We start from the raw sequence: 20,801 nt of genomic DNA, 5'->3' as shown, positions 1-20,801 counted from the left end.
CAATTACTGGATCTTGGGTACCATGACCTTGAAATATGGGAGTATCAGCATTTATAGCAGCTTTACCAATCTTACTAGCAATGGTATCCTTTATAGAACAGAATCCCGATAATCCAATTGCTCCTCCAATTTTAAAGTCTAATAATGCTATGGTAGCTAAGGCAATAGCAGCACCTTGAGAGAAACCACCAATAATTATCTTTTCTGGGGGAATATGATTAACCCCTTTAATATCTGTCTGGTTGGAGGTTCCATTGAGTTGGTTATATGATTGGTTATAATGGACAATTGGGCTGTATAATCGATGTTAGTTGTTATTTAGATATTTTTGGGTTTGGCAGAGAGGATCTCACACAAAAAATTATTTTTTAAGACACGTCTACTAAATTCTAACTATACTATACTATAACTACTTTAAGATATCATTTATAAACTTCATTACATCTAATAACTCATCATCACCAGCACTATGAGCAACACCATGGTATGTTGTAAATTCATAGTTGGTAAATCCAATGCTTTTATAAAACTCACTTGTTTGTCTACCAAATTCGCATGCAATTACTGGATCTTGGGTACCATGACCTTGAAATATGGGAGTATCAGCATTTATAGCAGCTTTACCAATCTTACTAGCAATGGTATCCTTTATAGAACAGAATCCCGATAATCCAATTGCTCCTCCAATTTTAAAGTCTAATAATGCTATGGTAGCTAAGGCAATAGCAGCACCTTGAGAGAAACCACCAATAATTATCTTTTCTGGGGGAATATGATTAACTTCAATTTGTTCTTTAATCAAATCCTTTAAAGTATCACAACTTTTTAAAATTCCAGTCACATCTTGTCTTGCATTTGGATTACCAAATTCATAAATATCAAACCAAGATGGCATTACATAACCACCATTAACTGTAATGGGGATTTTAGGAGCATTAGGGAATACATAGTTTATGGTATCATGATTTTTTATCACTTTTGATTGATTTACCAATTGAGGAAACCATGACCAACCTTCACCACTGTCCCCCAATCCATGAACAAATATAATAGCTGCCTTAGCAGGTTTGGTAACAGATGATATACGTATAGCAGGTATAAGTGCTGACATTTGTAGTTACTCTTTTACTATAGTAGTTCTATGGATTCAAACTTTTGAACATCACTTTTTACTGTAAATAAATTGAGGCACAGTGTTATATGCACACTATTTGAAATTTTTATTAGTTGCAAAATTTTAATGGTTGGTATAATATCAATTCACTTACAGTCTGAAACGATAACTAATAACTAATGATCAATCATTTCTTAATCATGAAATACTGTCTTTAATGAATGAATTAATCAATTAATAGGTTCTTAAAAGTTGACAAAAAAGTCATGTGTTTTACATAAAATTGTGCAAAAAGTTAAATAAAATATGATAATTCGTTAAGTATATACAAGAATATTTTTTTTATGAACTAATTAACTAATCGTGAATTTTCTTTAGGTTCTTTTAATCCTAAATAAATGAATAATCTTTCCCATTGTTCCTTTTTATGAAGCATGGCTAAGATTAATACTGCCGGTAAATGCCAAACTGAACACCAGAAAAGTTTTTTAGCATGAACTCCAGCTATAGCTAACCCTTCAGCAGTTGGTTTAGCATTTTTATAATTCTTTTCTTGTTGACTCCAAAATTGATAGGCTAAATATGTTAACCAACCATTTGCAATGGCAGAATCAAATGGGAATACCCAATCGGTAATACCATAATAACTTAATCCAATACAAAGTGGGAACATTAATATAGAATATCTTAAAGCAACTCTAGCATTTAATCTTGGATTTTCTGCTGCTGTCATAACATAACCAGCTTGTTTATATTGTTCAGCAATATTATGAGATAATGCATTAAAATGAGGAAATTGCCAAGCATATAATAACCCTGCCAAACACCAAGCACCAGGATGTAATAAGGATGATGATGCAGCCCAACCCATCAAGGGTGGTATGGCTCCAACAATGGCACCTACCCAAGTATTAATAATTGATACTCGTTTAAGTGATGTATAAATCCATGCATATAAAATAATATTTAAAAATCCTAATCCGGATACAATTGGATTAACACCAAACCATAACATTATACAACCAATACCACCAGCTGTAGCTGAAAATTTATATGCTTGAACAGGTGTAATTAAACCTCTTACTACTGGTCTTCCCACGGTTCTAGGCATTTTCCTATCAAATTCTGGTTCACGACCCATATTGATAGCGTTTGCTGCTCCGGAACATAAAGCGGTACCCATAGTTAAAAACATTAATTCATGAAGTGACACTGATAATGGTGAAATGGCATATGAACAAATAGCACTTAAAGTGACAAGAACAGTTAAATTTGGTTTGGTTAATTTAAGATATGGATTGAGTAATTTAAATAATTCTGATTTTGTTTTGGGAAGAGATTGAATATCAAACACAGGAATAGTAGCAACAGTAGCAACATCAGAATTACCTCCGATGGGTGTAGTACTATTTCTGGGTAATTTAGGTATTACTTTGAATGGAACACTGTCGTGCACCGCTTTATCATCACCACCAAGTTTTTGAGACAGTTTTGCTTCTGGTTCTTGACAATTTAATACTTTACTGGCAACATTTTCTAGTATGAATGACTTTGGAGCATGTTCTGATTTAGAAATTGATGATATTACTCGTTTATTATTTCTATTTCCTAAAACAAGGAATTGATTTCCTATAAAGCTTTGTTTTATTAATATATTCTTCTTCGTATTTTGGAAAAAGAAATTGAAATTGCTAGCCGTATTCAAACTAGGAATACGTAGTATCCGAGTTGTCATTGCTATGGACAATTATATAACTCCTAAGCTTGCTTGATACAATATATTAAATATTATTAAACCTTGATTTCAAAAAAATCAAACCACCACCTTATATGATGATTTTCGTAGGTTACACTCAGAAAAAAACATCTTCCAGATATTTTTTTACCTTTCAGATATTTGACCCTAAATACACGACCCCTAGAAAATTAATCCTATTAGGTAGCTGATATTGATCATACAACAAATTTTATCTAAATCATTATTATATATATTAAAGACTTTATTTACTATCTTCAGAGACACCTTCACCTTTTTCTTCATTGCTTAAATTAGAAATTGATCCATTAACACCATCTAATTCAGGGTCAAGATCGGCATTATTCTTTTCATTTAATTTTTTATTTTCTAATTTGTTTTCGATTAAATCATGGAATGCAATAATTGCTCTGACTAAGGTACTAATATACACAATCATCAATTGATCATTGGTTTTAACTGTGAATGCAGTGGATAATGGATTGGATGAGTTTTCAGGTTTGACGGAATTGGAATTATTAAATAATAATTTTGAATCATCAGCTCCTCCTAAACTTGGTAAAAGATTAAATACATTTTGTAATTTACCTAAAATAGTATGATTAATAGGTAAATTTTTGGAATATACTTTATCCAAATAATTGGCAATTTCTCTTAACTTTTGATGTAATCCTAATAAAGATTGATAAGTTTGACTTACTTTTAATGATAAATTACCAGCTGCTTGATCTCTTATATCTCTTAATAAATGTTCAACACCAATTTCTTCAGCTTCTTCAGCTTCAATAAGAGAAGGAACATGAACAAATGTCTTTTCAGCAGCTGAACCATCATTTTTAATATCATCAACCGCGTAATATGCATCTGTTGGTATACCAACTTCTCTTGGTTGGACATCAACAATAAGTAATAAAGGATTCGAAGTATATTTTTTGAAAACTTCATTAATCTTTAAATCAGATGGTTTTAATTTAGGACCGGAATGATACCATCCAATTAATCTTTCTTTAGCATTAATCTTTTTAAACATTTCACCCATTGAATCTATAAAATTATGATCTAAAAACCATACATTTGAATTTTTTTCATCTTCTTCAAAAGGTATAGCATATGAATTGGTTACTTTTATAATATCACTTGAATTATCTCCTAATATCACACCAACCACTCTTTTCTTGGAATCTTTGGCGACTCGATTGAAATGATCAACCACGGACAATAGAACCAATGGTGATACAGTCACCGTCTTATTTAAAAACGTTAATTCATTGGTAGTAGTCCCTGTATTTGACATGTTGTATAATAATTGAATTGAATGGAATGGAATGGAGCTAGATGATGGTTTTCAATCAATGAAATCAATATGAAATAAATGACAATTACTAACTAGGATAGTTCAGTAAATCCTCCAACACTCAATTTTTGCCTTCAAAATAATGTGTCGTGCGATTACCAATTAATTAATTTATTTATAGTGTGTAAAGAAATTTAAATTGTAATGGGTTTAATATACTAAAATTTCCTTTAAATCAAAGGATAATGTTTGGTCAGATTGTTATTGGTCCTCCTGGTTCTGGGAAATCGACATATTGTTATGGAGAATACCAGTTTTTAAATGCCATAGGTCGTAAACTGGCTATAATAAATTTAGATCCTGCCAATGATAGATTACCTTACGATGAAGATGTTGCATTAGATATTCGAGATTATATTACCCTTGAAGAAATCATGGAAGAGTTGAATTTAGGACCAAATGGGGGATTGATGTATGCTTTAGAGAATCTTGATGAAGCTGGAATTGACGATTTCATTGCTCAAGTTGATAAATTAGTCGAAGATCAAAATTATTTAATATTCGATTGTCCTGGTCAAGTTGAATTATTCACTCATCATAACTCACTTTATAAGATTTTCAAGAAATTAATTAAAGTTAAAAAGTTAAGACTTTGTGTGGTATCTCTTGTTGATTCCCTTTATTTAACAAGTCCTTCTCAATATATTTCTATCTTATTATTAAGTTTAAGATCAATGTTACAATTAGACATGCCCCATATAAATGTTATAAGTAAAATTGATATGCTTAGACAATATGGTGAATTACCATTTCGTCTCGATTATTATACTGAAGTTCAAGATTTATCTTATTTAACTCCATATTTGGAAAAAGAATCAAATTCCATATTGGGGAAGAATTATGTCAGATTGACTGAATTAATTGGTGAATTAGTGGAAGATTTCAATTTAGTATCATTTGAAGTCTTAAGTGTTGAAAATAAAAGATGTATGATTAATTTATTACTGGTAATAGATAAAGCTAATGGTTATAGTTTTGGTAGTGAAATTGGTGGTGATACTATATGGAGTGAAGCAACTAGACAAGGTGGTCTTGCATATCAAGATATAGATATTCATGAAAGATGGATTGAATATAAGGATGAATATGACAAAAAGGAAAGAGAAGAAGATGACGAGTTAAAGAATGAACAAGATCCCCAATCTGGAGATGTCCCTTTAACTGAAGATGAAGAATACGAACTTGCCTTGAAACAATGGGATGAAGAGCAAGCAAGGTAGAAATTAATTCATGTACATAAATTAAATATTAACTAAAATTGTATTATATTATATTATACTATATATAGAGAGGTATTTGGGATAGGTTATTTAATAAAAAGCTATATTAATATTAGAATTGACTTGTTATACTTATTCGTTATAACCATAATTCTAAATTTGCAGTAGAAGAGTCGTGCGTCACACAATATAACTACAATAAGAAAAAAAATTTAAATCATATATAGTAAACATTATAATTACAGAAATTGATTTCAACAGGACATTTTTAACTTTAGCGATAGCAATAAGTGATTCATTATGTCTGTGAATGAATTTGATATACTATCGAATCCAGAGTATGCTGAAGGATTAAGTCGGCAGATCGAGCTTACCATATCCAATTTAATCATTAAAAAAGATGCATTAGTAAGTCAAGTTGATTTATATACATCATTACAAGATCAAATAACTAGTAATGAAAGAATACGAAAGGATAATGGGAAAGTAATGGTTTTATTAGGTGATGGTTATTTTGTTGAAAAAGATATTGATGATGCCCTTGAGTTCTTAGATCGTAGGATTGAGAGTTTAAGTGATATGATATTACAATTCAATAATAATATTAATGAAGCAAATGCTACCAGGGATAATTTTAATAGATTCAAAGAATTCTCTAAACAACAACAAAAGGGTGAAGTTGAAAATGAAGAAAACAATAAAGAAAAACTAAACGAGGAAGGTTTACCATTTATGGATATTCAAGAAGATTTGGATGATGAAGATAATATAGTTGATATCAAGATTAATAATCAAAGAATATCTAGGCTCGAATTAGTACAAGAAAAAGATCAACTACAAGAAATAATAGCCGAAACAAAAATACAGCATATTGAAGAGATCATAGATGAAATACCGAAACCGAAACTATTAGAATCTAACAGCCCATCTCATGAAACGTCAACTCCAGATTCAGATTTCACTTCCAATATAGATGATCAACTTACTGAATTATTCCAAGATATGGAAATCATAGATAAAACAGATAAATCAGTCATAGACGATGGACCTATAAATCCCAATGATCTATTAGAAAAGATTGATAAGTTAAAAGTAAGTGTTGAAGATAAATTCCGATTAAAACAGATTTGTCTTGAAGAGTATAAAAAGATATACGGAGATAAAGAAAATATAATGAATAATGAATCCAATCAAAATCAACAAGAATCATCAACTGATGATGATGTTTTCACTCCTGAAGTTTCTGAAACTTCTTTGGATGAAGTTAGAGGGAAGGAAAGAGAGCAAGTTTTAGCCTCTATTATTAAAGAAAATCATTTGAATGATTCCATAACTACTAGTACTCCAGCTACCAGTGGATTTAATTCGGTTGATAAAAATGATATTTTAGAATTAGAAATTCTAGCTGATGAATTCGATGACACTAATGAGTTAGAAGATGATGAAAATGAAATTGTACAATTTGATGATAATGAAGATTGGGATTTTGATTTTTCAGATGAAGGAGAAGAAGATGAAAACGATGATGATGATGAAGATGAAGACTATGGTGATGATATCTTATATGGAAATAGATCTTTATCATTAGGACCATCTCAAAATGATAAAGCAACCAACATGTTATGGGATCAAGTTTTTAAATTAAGAAAATCAAACAACTTGACTCAAGATAATCAAAATGAAGTAGACGAAGAAGAAAAGAGTGACCCTCCTAAAAAGAAAAAATCAGTTCGATTCTCTGAGAATTTAGAGATTAATGAAATTGAGAATATCAGTGAAGAATTAAAGTTAATGTCTTCAACTCCAACCAAAAAGCTTTCATTATTTAAACAAGAAAGAATCATTCAACATAACGAAACAATAACTGAAGTTGATGAACGGGATTACATCGATGAAGAAGATGAACCCTTGAGTGACGTAATTGAAAAGGATATACTTCCACCTGTCGAAATGTTTCCTGAAGCTCCTATAAAGAAAGTTTCAAAATTCAAACAAGACAGACTTTCTTCATTACAACCAAATGTGAAAATCATCAAAGATGAATCATCAATCAAATCAGATGAACCTATTAATAGACGTGATTTAATAAATCAATCGATTTCCGAAAGTGAAGATCAAGTTCTTGTTGATTCTATTCCAGAAACTGAAAACCAAGTTCTTGTGGACTCTATTATTGAAAATGAACATGCCGAAGAATCAAAAGTTGAAGTTGAAATTGAAGAAAAACCGCGTAAAGTATCCAAATTCAAAGCTAATAAATTAGCTCAGTCTAAACCAGTACCGATACCCATCCCAGAAATTCCGATTCCAGAACCAGTAGACTCAATAGTTGATGAAATTGAACATGAAGATGAATCAGTTGAAGGTTCAGTTATTAGAGATACAACCTTAGATTATCAATCATTACAAGGGGATGTTGATTCTATGGCCAAGGCATATGCATTAGGGTTATATGATGATGACATTGAAACTCATGGTCCTGTGGTTAATAAAATGGAAGATTTTGAAATCTTAAATAAAATGATTGAATCAATGCCATCGAATGATAATAATTCTTCGAGAACCACCAATCATAAAATAACGGAGATTTCCAATCAAAGATTACAAGATCTGCATGTTTTTGATGCCAATTTGGATACCATTGAAAAGACTGATTACGATGAAGAAGATGATGAAGATGGTCCTATCTTAGTGGATGAGATTGTGGAGAATGAATTTGATGAAGATGGAGAAGGATTAGAGGAAGATTTGGATGATACTATATTAGATCAAGAGATAATTACCAATTATCATAAATTACGTCAAAAGATTATCTTTGAAAATAAAGCCAGAGGTTATTTAAAGAGTGATGAAGAATTAGAATTTGTACCGATTGATGAAGATGGTAATACTTTAAAAGTTAGTAGATTTAAGGCGGCCCGAATGAACTAAACTACATAAACATGTATATAGAAAATTTAATGTATATTTATTATTTAATTACATTGTGTAAAAAGAGTTATTGCAAAATAATAATAATTAATATTATCATGCACTCCAGACTTTGGTTTATCCCTGGATTAGCCAATTAAATTAATATAATAAAAATAAGTATCCGGGGAAAATAATTTACGTTTAGTTTGTGTAACTTTACGGACTCGGAGTTTTTTTCTTGATTTTTTTTTTTTTAAATTCAATTCAATTTCGGTTTCATTAATTAATAATAACAATAATAACGACAAGAGATTAAATTGGATTATTTTTGGGTTTGAGTTCAGTTTAATTTCATCAATATTTTCTTAAGTAAGTAGATCAAATCGTATGATTGAAAAAAGCTAAGCATTATGAATAGAATGCGACAGATTTTGATGGTAATGAAATAATAACGACTCGATGATTCAAAACGTACAATTTTAACTCTAACCGTTACTCCAGAATAGAAGTGAGGCAAAGCATAGCAAAGCCAGTCAGAAGACTACAGCTTTGTGAGTTATTTCAGGTTAGGGGCAAGTTTCGGAGTTTCATTTAGGGATAGGATGAAGGTCGAATTTGAAAATTAAATCGACTGACAGTACATCCATGGATGAAAGGAGATGTAAAACAGTTGATAACGTCGGTATGCAACTTGTACATGTTAAACAAGAAGAAAGACGATTAGGCACCACAAAGTAATATAAAATAAATAAATAAAAAAAAAATAAAAAGAAAAAGAAAAAAAAGTCCGGTCGGCGTCAATTGATAATGAAAAATTAACGCAAGTTATTTTTGAAACAATGAGAAAAATTCAAAGTCTTTCCAGAAAACCATACCATGAAGTTATCAAATTTGTGGGGACATAAGGGGGATTAAATGGTTCAACCTAGATTAGTTAAACTAAAAGTAAAAGTAATCAAACCTTTCCATTGAGAATTCGGTGTTTAGTTTTAGTAATAACAATAATTATATGTATTCCCCAGAAAATCGTACAAAAAAATATAGATATGATTTTAAAATAAGAAAATTATGATGCAATTTCATAAAACTTTATCAATACCGGTTTGAATGTTTTTAATTTTTTATTTTATTTTAAACCGGTAGTGCAAAAGGTACAGGTCATAGATATACATTTTACCACGCTAGGATAGGGAGTAATGGATGGAAGTTTTAGTGACCGTTAAAAGATTTAGAAAACACTTGATTTGCTCATAGCTTTGTATAGCCTAAAAATTATATAGCAAAATTATTAGTGGCTAACTGACCTATATATATAATTTTTAATATTAAAGCACCAGATTTTTAACTATAAATGTTTGAAACCGATCAAATTAAAATTAATAACGGTGAATAACGTTTATTGGATCATATTAGATATCTGTAATTGCAACCAAGAATAAAAAGCTGAATCGTTAATTCAAACACCATCGCTTAACGTGAGAGAAGGAAGAGAGTGCCCCACTATTTTACCCCGAGTCACGGATTAACTTTTGTTGCTTATTTTTTTGTAACCAGTAAGGCATAAATATTAGTATAAACGGTTATTGATTAAGATATGTTAATTATAAATGATCAAATTACTTGATTCACTTTACATATCTAAACAGATTAGTCTAGATTAAATAGAATATATATAATTTGATATTTGTCAGTAGTTTTATCACAATCTAATTTAGAGCATTTTTGTTGAAAAATCTCTCAGGGAGAAGAAAAAAGCAATGGGAAATTTATCAGCCAAAAAAAAAAAATAATTAAATAAATAAATAAATAAATAAATAGAAAAAAAAAAAAAAAGAAATCAATTTAATACCGGATATTGAATTGCCGAGGGACTGGAACAAATAAATAATTAATTAAGGTAATTATCGCTATACCCTTAAGTAAATAGAAAAACTGACCTGTCCTGGGAAATAAACCAGCGTGATATCACCCCAAAATACGTGAAACCTAATCATCAATCCAAAATAATAATATATAATTAAATTTTACTCCAAACCTATTTATTTATAGGGAGATAGATAGAGATAGAAGAGAGGCTGTATCAACTAAGGGGAGAAGAAGAGTAATAGATTGAATTCCCCTCCTTTATCAAAAGAAGAAGTCTCCCCTCCTTTTATTTTTGTTGATGGTCAACGGTTTACCCTACAGTTAGTTTTTTTGTTTGGTTGGCTGCCTATCTCTCAGTAAAATAGTGTGCGCTGGTCAGGTCGAGTCAGTAAAAGTTCAGTAATGAGTGAGTGAGTTATTTGATTTACCGACTCATCCAACTAAACTAAACTCAACCCAACACGTTAGCAATGCGGATTTTTGTAGCTAGAAAATAGTAAAAAGCTTAAGGATAGGAATCTACCGGGTGTAACTTATTTTTGAAATACGACCTAAAAAAAAAATAAAAAAAAAAAAAAAGAAATTTCCAACAAAAATAAAAACACAACACGTAGTTGTATACAGGAAAGTCGAATTTGGAAAATTAATCAAAATTATAACTATTTTCTATAAACGACAGACAGACCATTTTTGAAAATGTTATAAAGATATAAATTAAACTGTCATTCCCCTTTTTCCCTAATCAATTTAAATTGAATTGAACAATTTATCAATTTCTTCTTCTTTGTTTAAGATTTTGTTATATCAACTTTTTTGGTTGTTTTCCCTTTTTCATTTCACTTTATTTTGTGTTCATCATCATCATCATCATCATCATCGTTGATTGATTGTTTCTCATTAAACTTAAATTATTCCTTAGACTAAATCACAAATATACATATCATCATCATCATCATCATCATACTATAATGTCATCTATTCTTAAACAAAGAGTTAGATACGCTCCATACTTACAAAAATTAAGAACTCCAGAACAATGTGTGGAACTCTTTAAACACGGTCAATATTTAGGTTGGTCAGGTTTTACGGGGGTTGGTGCTCCAAAGGTTATTCCAACCGCTTTAGCTGATCATGTTGAAAAAAACAATTTACAAGGTAAATTTGGTTTTAATTTATTCGTTGGTGCCTCTGCTGGTCCAGAAGAAAGTAGATGGGCTGAAAATTCCATGATTTTAAGAAGATCTCCTCATCAAGTTGGTAAACCAATTGCTGCCGCCATTAATGATGGTAGAACTCAATTTTTTGATAAACATTTATCAATGTTTCCTCAAGATTTAACTTATGGTTTCTATACTATGAATAAACCTGATAATTCTAATTTAGATTATACTATTATTGAAGCTACTGCTATTACTGAAGATGGTTCTATTATTCCAGGTCCTGCAGTTGGTGCTTCACCTGAAATGTTATCAGTTTCGGATAATATTATTATTGAAGTTAATACTACAACTCCTTCTTTTGAAGGTCTTCATGATATTGATTTACCAATCAATCCACCATTCAGACCACCATATCCTCATACATCTGCTGATTATAGAGTGGGTAGAACTGCTATTCCAGTTGATCCATCAAAAGTGATTGCTATTGTTGAATCAAATGTTAGAGATAAAGTTCCTCCAAATACTCCAAGTGATGCTCAATCTCAAAATATTGCTCAACATTTAATTGAATTTTTAGAACATGAAGTTAAAGTTGGTAGATTACCAGAAAATTTACATCCTTTACAATCTGGTATTGGTAATATTGCTAATGCTGTGGTTGAAGGTTTAGCATCTTCAAACTTTAAAAATTTAACCGTTTGGACTGAAGTTTTACAAGATTCATTCTTAGATTTCTTTGAAAGTGGTTCATTAGATTTTGCAACTGCTACTTCAATTAGATTAACTGAAGCTGGTTTTGATAGATTTTATGAAAATTGGGATGAATATTCTAAAAAATTATGTTTAAGATCTCAAGTTGTATCTAATTCTCCTGAAATTATAAGAAGATTAGGTGTTATTGCCATGAATACTCCTGTTGAAGTTGATATTTATGCTCATGCTAATTCTACCAATGTTATGGGTTCAAGAATGTTAAATGGTTTAGGTGGTTCAGCTGATTTCTTAAGAAATGCTAAATTATCTATTATGCATACTCCTTCTGCTAGACCATCTAAAGTTGATCCAACTGGTGTTTCATGTATTGTTCCATTTGCCTCTCATGTTGATCAAACTGAACATGATTTGGATGTCATTGTTACTGAACAAGGTTTAGCTGATTTAAGAGGATTATCACCAAAGGAAAGAGCACTTAAGATTATAAATAAATGTTCTCATCCAGATTATCGTGATCAATTAAAGGAATACTTTGATAGATCTGTATTCTATACCACCAAGAAGAAGTCATTACATGAACCACATATCTTAAGGGATGTATTTAAAATGCATCTTAATTTTGAAGAAAATGGTACTATGAAATTAGATTCTTGGGATCAAAAATTCTAAGGAAATAATTCCCATTCCCTTTTTTAAAATTATTTAAAACAACCCTAGATAAAGTAAAGTCAAAACCATACATACATAACTAACTAACGTAATAGCTTAATTAAATATTTTAAATATGTAAATATATATATTATATTATATGATAACAGATAGATAACACACACACACACTAACACACTTGTGACTCTGAGTCGTCCCTTAGATCGAAATGCTCATCGTACCCGTAAAATAAATAATTTTTGTTGAGTAGGGGTTATATACAGGTAAGTAAAAAAGGAGGGGAAGTTAGAACCATGGTCTGTATTATCTATCTGTGTATACACCCCTCTTTTATTTCTCCAATTTTTATCCTCCTCTTTTTCAAATCTCCAATTTCCTGTTCCTGTTCATAATATCGAGGTTTATTCCGGTTAAGCTTCTATGCAAGATATTTGATAGCAGCGGATTTTTACGATCTCTTTTTGATTGGATTGGGTATATGTTTTAGCGTATTTTATTTATATGTGTTTCTATTTTTTTTTTTGCAACTTCAATTCCGATTGAGAATTATTATTAAAGGCTTTTTTATTTTATTAACTAACTAATTGATTAACTAATCTACTATGCTTCATTTTCAAGAATACGTTTGGTCATATCTTTAAATGTTTGTTCAACTGGAATAGGAGTCCAATCCTTAAATATCTTTAATGATTTGGTATTATCAATATCAAACTGAACATCTAAAAGTGGGACAAGTCCTTTAATTTGATGAACAAAAATAGCCAATAATTTAAATAACCAAGATGGTAAAAAACGAGTTGGTAAATTACTTTGGTTTACCCCTGGAACATGTCTAACAAATTCAGTAATTTGAAGAAAATCAACTTTTTCCTTTTGATCTACAAGAATAATTCTTTCTCCTTCACTAGCTTTATTATGAATGGCATCAATATGTAATTTTGCAACATCTCTACTATCAATCACTCCCAATAAAAGTTTTGGAACTCCATATTTGAAACCACCATTAACTAATCTTACCCCAAGTTCAATACTTGAACGAGCTGATAATCCTTTTGGAGGTGGACCAAGAACAGCAACTGGCAATAAAGCGGTACCAATTATTGGATGCAGTGATTTTGTATTTTTATCACTTCTAATATATTCCCAAAATACTCTTTCAGCTTCAATTTTAGATTTTGGATAAGCCCCAATTGTAGTTTCCAAAGGAGAGAAATCATTTTCATCATAAATTGATTTATATTTTAAATGTCCATAACCAACTGTGGCAAATGATGAAGTAAAAATAATTTTTTTAGCACCATATTTATGAGATAATTTGGTAACTCTAAGAGTTCCATCACGAGCAGGTATAATAGCTTCATTTTCATCTTTTGGTTCAATCACAGGTGATGCAACATGCAAGACATAATCAACTCCTGTAATTGCTTGCTCCCATCCTTTATCACTAGTTAAATCAGCTTCGAATATTTCAAGTCTTTGCTTAATTTGTTCATCAGTTATGTTGGCAATATTCTTTTTAATAAGAGAATAAATAAAATCAGCTTTTGATATAGATCTAACTGTGGTTCTAACTTGATAGTTTCCAGCTTCAAGTAATTGAATAAGAATAGTGGCACCAATGAAACCAGTTCCACCAGTAACTAAAACAGTTTCAGTCATTATTGTTCTGTTATAATTTGTTAATTGTATAATATTACTTTGTTTACATTTGTTTCAATAAATAGTGGAATCTACAACCTTAAATAGTAAGTTATTTTTAAAAATGTGGCAACATGTTCAATTTCAATTTCAAGCATAATTCGATTCATATTGATAATCTTAATCACAATCGCAAGATAATGCTTAATTATATTGAATGGAATCTAAAAGAATATTCTTTTGAAATTATCCGTATCCGACGGACTTTATATATATTTTCAAAATTTAAACTATTGCAATTATATCATATTTGAGTTCCTTATACCTCCTATTAAATCCTTATAACTCCTGATAAAAGCGACATATCTCCGGAATGCAAGTTGTCATAGTTAATCCGATCAACAATAAACATGTATGTGGACCACTTCAAATTTAATGCTTAACTGTATTCTGTTATGATGTTTATTCATTTTGCATTCCTTCTTTTGATTCTATATGGTTCTCTTTGACGTTATGGATTGCAAAATAGGGAGAATAGTTAATGGGTTTGAGAAATCATTATTTAATCTTTCTGTATTGACCCAGTTACAATGCTACATCTATATAATGATGATCATGATCATCAATATCTCCTCATAACAACTAAGAAGGAAGATAATCAAAATAAATCGTTAAAGATTTAAAGTCATATTTATATGGACAGAAAACTTTACTTTCTCAATTTGGAATTAAACGTTATTTTTCTAAATTAAGCATTATTTCCGATATTCGTTCCGGCGATAAACTCCTGGTTCGTAAATGCGTAGAAGGAATCACTCACATGTTAATTAATTAATTTAAATTTAATTTAAATTTAAAGTAAGGGTTACAATTTGATCCATTTTAGATTATAAATGTTTCTGACTTTTGATCTTATTCATCGTAAACAATATCTATTGTTTAAATTTTAAATTTACAAATAAGGGCTAGGGGTATAATCAATCATTCTTAACTTTAAATGGTTCATCTAATTCATGATCAATTATTGAGCCACGAAATAAATAGTACCTCAAGATATGCGCTAATATTACTTGCTTGCTTGCTTGCTCCTTAAAATATTAGAATGCTTATCGATTATCGTATTAAAGGAGATATAAAGGGGGTGGTGGAGGGTGGAGAATGACTACATAAATAAATAAATATTGATTGACCTGACGAATATAACATGTTTAGATATTCAGACATTTTTTTCAAAAATAGAAGTTTATTTTGGTCGTCTCAACCTTTTGTAAAATTTAGTATTTTACCGGATAGCTAAGCAGCTTACACTTACACATCACACATTTAATATTAATTTTGTTGGTTGTGAGGCGGCTTAATATTGGATTGTTGGTCTGCCTCAAACTAAAGGATGGTTTGATTGTTTATCCTTGTTATCAGACAATTAGTCAGTCAGTGTTTGAAAATAATAACTCCATGGGGCGGTGGTGATAGCTTAAGGACACCCTGGACCGGCCAAATTTAAATTTGATAAAATCATCTAATATATAGAAGGTTTGGTTCCATGTTTAAATTTGAGATAACCGATATTTACCGCCCAACCTTAATTTTTTGATTTTTGTCTGCTGTCCTGGAAAAGCATACTTCAATTCCTAGAATGGTTTTATCCAAATATAGAAATAGCCGGGTCGTGCACCCGAGTCTGAAAAATTCTAAAAAAAAAAAAAGACAAAAATAAATTATTATGGATAAATTTTCACTTTTACTTTTACATGGATAGAAGTGGCATCATCCTTAGATCATTGATAGAATGGCTCTATTTCATTTACGATATCCTATCCTCCACGTACATCGACAAAATCTGAATTTGTGTACATCGGTCCCCATATTTCATAAAAGTTGTAATAAATAATAAAATGCAGACAAAAAAACCAAACTGAATTAAGAAAAAATTGAGACAAAAACAAAACAAAATACAAAATACAAAAACCGTTGGCAAATCTCACGTAAGAGAACACTTGTACAATTTAAAAATTACATATCAAACCAATTGAAACGTTAGATCAACAGGAGATGGAAATAACAAAACCTTGAATGTTAAAAAGTAAAGCTCAGAAAATGGGCCCATTTAACGGATGGGAGTTTATAGCATTGGAATTTTAATAATGGCTTATGAGCATATCAAATTGTTTTTCTTGATTTTAGTGAATCATCCATAAACTTTATAGATATTATATTATTAATGTTATCAAAAGGGCGACATCATACATATTCAACCTAATCCACTTAACTGCTTAAACTACCTGATTCTACTGCACTTGAAGCATCTTCTTTTGTATTCTTTTCTTATGTGGTTTTTTCTTGATTTGGAATATCCGTAATGCTCTTCCCTCCCTATTCTCCCCCCACATAAAATTCTCGGTCGGTCAGACAAAAATATTTTAAATTATATAATTCAGACATTTTTTTTGTATTATTTTATTTAATTTATTTTTGTTACTTCTTCTATAGCTTTTCTATAGTCTTTAAAATATGTTTTTAGACTTAAAGTTGTTAATGGAAGAATAAACGGGAAAAACATAGTTATAAAATTAACAGTTTGCTCATAATTGTGTAAATAATAATTAAAATCAGGGCGGTAAGTTTATTGTTATTTACCTTTAATTATGTTTTGAATAATTTGAATTGAATTGAATTAAACTTATCGGAACGTAACGTAAATATAAAAATTTAAGGTTGTAAAACTTAATCGTCGTCATAATGCTGGATGTTTATTGCTATTGTTATTCTTTCTTGTGGTCAGATTCTAATTAGTAAAAATGAATCGCTATTCCTTTCTCTTCTCATCCTCAATTCCCCCCTTTCGCAGTTTTTTCATATTGTCCGATAGTAAATATGAAATATTCTACAGCATGAAAATGAAATTTTAAAAGCAATCTTCTCTGTCGTCCACATCTTGGTTGTTAAGTTCGACTGTGTGGTTGTCGTTTACAATAGTATACTTTTTTAAAAATAGCTAATTTTTTAGTTTTGACACAACTAATTTTTTATTTTTAGTTTATGTTTATGTTTATTTTTTTTTTGGTTGGGGATTCTTCTTTTTTTTAATTTTAATTTTAGACAGTACATAAAGATGAAACGACGATTATATTTATGATTATGATATAATTACATTATGTGTTCTAAACAGCTAAAATATGTACATGAATGATAACGTAATGGATCTGATTGAATTATTATAAAAAAGACAAACAAACAAATAAATAAATAAATAAATAAACAAAATACTGGGTTACTCTACTCTACGCTACTCTAAGCTAAGAAATCATAAGCATGCTTGAACGATTTATGCAAATTTCTTTCTTTACATTTGGATTAACCTTGCATGATTATAGTATTGAATTTCAAGAGTTTTTGTTTTGTATATGGCTAAGGATTTAAGTACCAGTTCCAACCTTAATAGTAGGCGGAGATTTTACACACCAAACTCGGATTAATTTTTAGTGGGATGGTCCGAGCGAGCGGGTCGAAAACTAAATCAAAAATCAAAAAAAAAGAAAAAGTTACTACGGTAATGATTAGAGAGCAGAGCAATATAAACTGGGAAGATATAGACAGCATAAAAAACTCAATTACGGTGCTTTAAAGCCTTATGGTGAATAACAAACTAAAGTTATCCTCCATTTCGTTTACAATCCCCTTTTAAAATAAACTTTTTACTCCTTTTTTTGACTCAAAAAGGGAAATGGGAAAGAAAAAGCCATTCCTCTAAGCTGATAGGAATATGAAAAATAGCTAAGAAAATCAACATTAGTTCGGTGGTAACTTGATTTAAACAAAATTGGGGGCAGTTACAATAGATGAAATTAAAAATTAAAAATTAAAAATTAAAAATTAAAAATTAAAACTAACACTGAAATGACAGTGCCAAAGCCCGTTAACTTTATACGGATTTCAAACACCATTGAATATTTCATTGTCTCTTAATATATATATTATTGCTTATTTTGGTTTTTAAGGTGGGATTACTAACTGTTAAAAAATACATTTTGCATTTATAATAAAATTGTAATTCTAGAAGAGGTCTAAAATTTTTGTCATCTCATAAAGAATCCGCGCGTTTTATTTCTCTCCCTCTGTCTTTTTGTCATTTTCGTCAGATTTTATAAATTAAAATTTATTTAAAGTTTCTTTTTAAGAAAATGTCTGATTTTGTTTTTGTCTGATTTTTTTGCTGTCTTTATTCATTTATTTATAACAACTTTACATTATTACCTAATTTAACTTTAATTAATAATCCGTTAGGAATATATATATGTTTTAAATATTGCAAATATCCCAAAATATCCTACAATTTTATTTAAATTTGGTAAACAAGTTTGTTTTACTTTTATAACATCCTACTTTCATCTTACATTTATATATATTCCTTTTACTATTAATTGACAACCACTTTAAAACCTCACAATCCACTATAACTACAATGTTCATTATTTCCGAATTCAACCCTCAATTAATGTCTGATTCCGATAGTGAAGATTTCAATAATGATGAATTACATGATAATATAAACTCCCCCAATCCAAATTCAACCATTAATACTTCCGGTTCAAGTATTATAACTTATAAAGGTCAAATCAAATCATTACATGATGCTTTAATTTTATTAGAAGCTACCAGATTACATAAATTACCAACTATTAATCGTAGATTATCATCATTTGAACGTAAGAAATTTATAAAACCAAATACTATTTTTATTTGGAATGAAACTAGTTGTGGAATGAAAAGATGGACGGATGGAAAGATGTGGTCTGCTTCTAAAGTATTTAATAATCATTTTTTAATCTATTATGAAAAGAATGATAAAGATAATGATGGATTAATTAAACAAAGTTTTTCATTAATAACTAAAGATCAACAACGATTACATTTGATTTATTACTTTAAGAAATCTCAATTAAATGAAATGAAAGCTTCTGCAGTTCATATTAGAAAGAGAAAATTATATTCCCCATTGACATCCGATGATGATGATGAAGATGAAGATTCAGAACATCATCATCATCATCTTCAACAAGATACACAACCATCTAATGTAAAAGTTCCAAGTCAAGATCCTACTTTGAAAGATCTTGTTTTAAGTAAAGATGTTTATCCTCAAAATTTATTAATAGAAATACCCACCAATACAAGTTCTAATGACATAGCTACTTCTTCTCCCACTACCACCACCGCCTCCACCAAGTTATCATCATCGTCATCATCACATAAAAAGAGAAAATTAGCAAGAAGAGGCTCGCCACTTGAAGACTTACAAGAACAAACTCCACCATCATCTGCATTTACTACACCATCATTTTCAGCTCAACAATTAAGATATACTACATCATCTAATATTACTACTAGTACCACTACCCCACTTGTACCTGATCATGCATCTAATACCGCCACCATCAGTAAATTAGTTAGTCCTATTCCCGTTAGAGATTTCCATTCAAGAGCTTTGCCACCCATTGGGGAAGTTTCTTCTTTTAGATCGAGATATAATGGAGGTTACGATGTCTATACTTTGAATGTATTAGATAAATGTTTCGCTTAGATGTGGTCATCAATGATCTATTTATATATCTCATGTATTTAGTTTGGGTTTTCTTTGTCGCGTCTTGTTCATATAAACAACGGTGTTTGTTGTTGCTGTTTGCTTTTTATGATTATAATTTGTTTATGTTATTAACGTTAGATTTAGGTTATACTTCTTTTTTTAGATTTTATTTGTTTGCTATATTGGAAATTATGTTATGTTATGTTATGTTATTTATTTATTTATTTATTTTAGTTATTTATTTCTCTATTATTATTATTATTATTATTATTAATTAGTTAGTTAGTTAATTTGATATTACTCATGTTTAATAATAAAATATAAGTCGTAACTAAAATCACTTAATCGCAGAAAAAGGCTGTGGATATAAGGGTATATGGGCTTTAGGGTAATGTACATTGTTAATTTATTTTTGTTTGGTTGACTTAACTTTAAATCTCCCGATATATCCAATTTTGCCTAAACAGAAAATGTCTTCTTTTTTTCTTTCTTTTTTTCTTTTTTCTTTTTTTTTTGCAATTTGTAATCTGTCTGTCTGGCGGTGTCTGTCAATTTTTGTCGTTTTTCTTTTTTTTTGTCAAATTTTTTGAGCAAATTCCTTTTTATTGCCCGAGCCGACTTTTTATTTACATTTAATATTTTTTGTTTTTGTCTGATTCATTATACACGACAATTTTAGTCATAAAGGATCATGCGACCAAAAATCCAAATTTGGAATGACATTTCCGAACTATCGTTCCGATTCTTTATAAAATAGCAAATCAATCTGTACTAAGAATTATTATTGCAAATTACTTGTAATCATACTTATGA

The 20,801-nt window shown here is 29.8% G+C and overlaps 8 protein-coding genes across 8 annotated transcripts; 4 read left to right on the top strand and 4 right to left on the bottom strand. All coding sequences in view use genetic code 12, as the record gives it.

Annotated features, from left to right (window-relative positions):
• Nucleotides 1–53: 53 nt before the first annotated feature.
• Nucleotides 54–1,287, bottom strand: DFJ63DRAFT_52438 (palmitoyl-(protein) hydrolase). The gene has a single exon (XM_064908886.1). It carries the CDS (start codon nucleotides 1,109–1,111, stop codon nucleotides 410–412), a length of 702 nt encoding a protein of 233 aa, XP_064759258.1. The 5' UTR covers nucleotides 1,112–1,287; the 3' UTR covers nucleotides 54–409.
• DFJ63DRAFT_52411 (protoheme IX farnesyltransferase) lies at nucleotides 1,194–2,982 on the bottom strand. Its single transcript, XM_064908883.1, has one exon. The coding sequence runs from the start codon at nucleotides 2,847–2,849 to the stop codon at nucleotides 1,464–1,466; it is 1,386 nt and encodes a 461-aa protein (XP_064759257.1). The 5' UTR covers nucleotides 2,850–2,982; the 3' UTR covers nucleotides 1,194–1,463.
• On the bottom strand, nucleotides 2,735–4,286 carry RPN8 (proteasome regulatory particle lid subunit). The gene has a single exon (XM_064908887.1). It carries the CDS (start codon nucleotides 4,162–4,164, stop codon nucleotides 3,115–3,117), a length of 1,050 nt encoding a protein of 349 aa, XP_064759256.1. The 5' UTR covers nucleotides 4,165–4,286; the 3' UTR covers nucleotides 2,735–3,114.
• An 84-nt stretch (nucleotides 4,287–4,370) lies between these two features.
• Nucleotides 4,371–5,563, top strand: DFJ63DRAFT_321436 (putative GTPase). The gene has a single exon (XM_064907331.1). It carries the CDS (start codon nucleotides 4,410–4,412, stop codon nucleotides 5,442–5,444), a length of 1,035 nt encoding a protein of 344 aa, XP_064759255.1. The 5' UTR covers nucleotides 4,371–4,409; the 3' UTR covers nucleotides 5,445–5,563.
• On the top strand, nucleotides 5,564–8,398 carry DFJ63DRAFT_326582 (uncharacterized protein). The gene has a single exon (XM_064907615.1). It carries the CDS (start codon nucleotides 5,745–5,747, stop codon nucleotides 8,373–8,375), a length of 2,631 nt encoding a protein of 876 aa, XP_064759254.1. The 5' UTR covers nucleotides 5,564–5,744; the 3' UTR covers nucleotides 8,376–8,398.
• A 2,379-nt stretch (nucleotides 8,399–10,777) lies between these two features.
• On the top strand, nucleotides 10,778–12,934 carry ACH1 (acetyl-CoA hydrolase). Its single transcript, XM_064907330.1, has one exon. The coding sequence runs from the start codon at nucleotides 11,192–11,194 to the stop codon at nucleotides 12,764–12,766; it is 1,575 nt and encodes a 524-aa protein (XP_064759253.1). The 5' UTR covers nucleotides 10,778–11,191; the 3' UTR covers nucleotides 12,767–12,934.
• Nucleotides 12,935–13,366: 432 nt separating this feature from the next.
• DFJ63DRAFT_291456 (putative dihydrokaempferol 4-reductase (NAD-dependent epimerase/dehydratase)) lies at nucleotides 13,367–14,425 on the bottom strand (the record flags this gene model as incomplete). Its single annotated transcript, XM_064905403.1, has 1 exon — nucleotides 13,367–14,425. The coding sequence occupies one exon, from the start codon at nucleotides 14,423–14,425 to the stop codon at nucleotides 13,367–13,369; it is 1,059 nt and encodes a 352-aa protein (XP_064759252.1).
• Nucleotides 14,426–18,866: 4,441 nt separating this feature from the next.
• On the top strand, nucleotides 18,867–19,985 carry PTH2 (Pth2p; the record flags this gene model as incomplete). The annotated part of the gene is made up of 2 exons (XM_064905405.1): nucleotides 18,867–19,630; nucleotides 19,679–19,985. The coding sequence occupies 2 exons, from the start codon at nucleotides 18,867–18,869 to the stop codon at nucleotides 19,983–19,985; spliced, it is 1,071 nt and encodes a 356-aa protein (XP_064759251.1).
• Between the last annotated feature and the right edge of the window lie 816 nt (nucleotides 19,986–20,801).

Source organism: Scheffersomyces coipomensis (genome assembly GCF_036884675.1).
Source record: "Scheffersomyces coipomensis strain NRRL Y-17651 chromosome Unknown DFJ63scaffold_10, whole genome shotgun sequence".
Classification (NCBI taxonomy): Eukaryota; Fungi; Ascomycota; class Pichiomycetes; order Serinales; family Debaryomycetaceae; genus Scheffersomyces; species Scheffersomyces coipomensis.
Note: the sequence above shows the minus strand (reverse complement) of the source record. Positions and strands in the feature narration are given on the sequence as shown.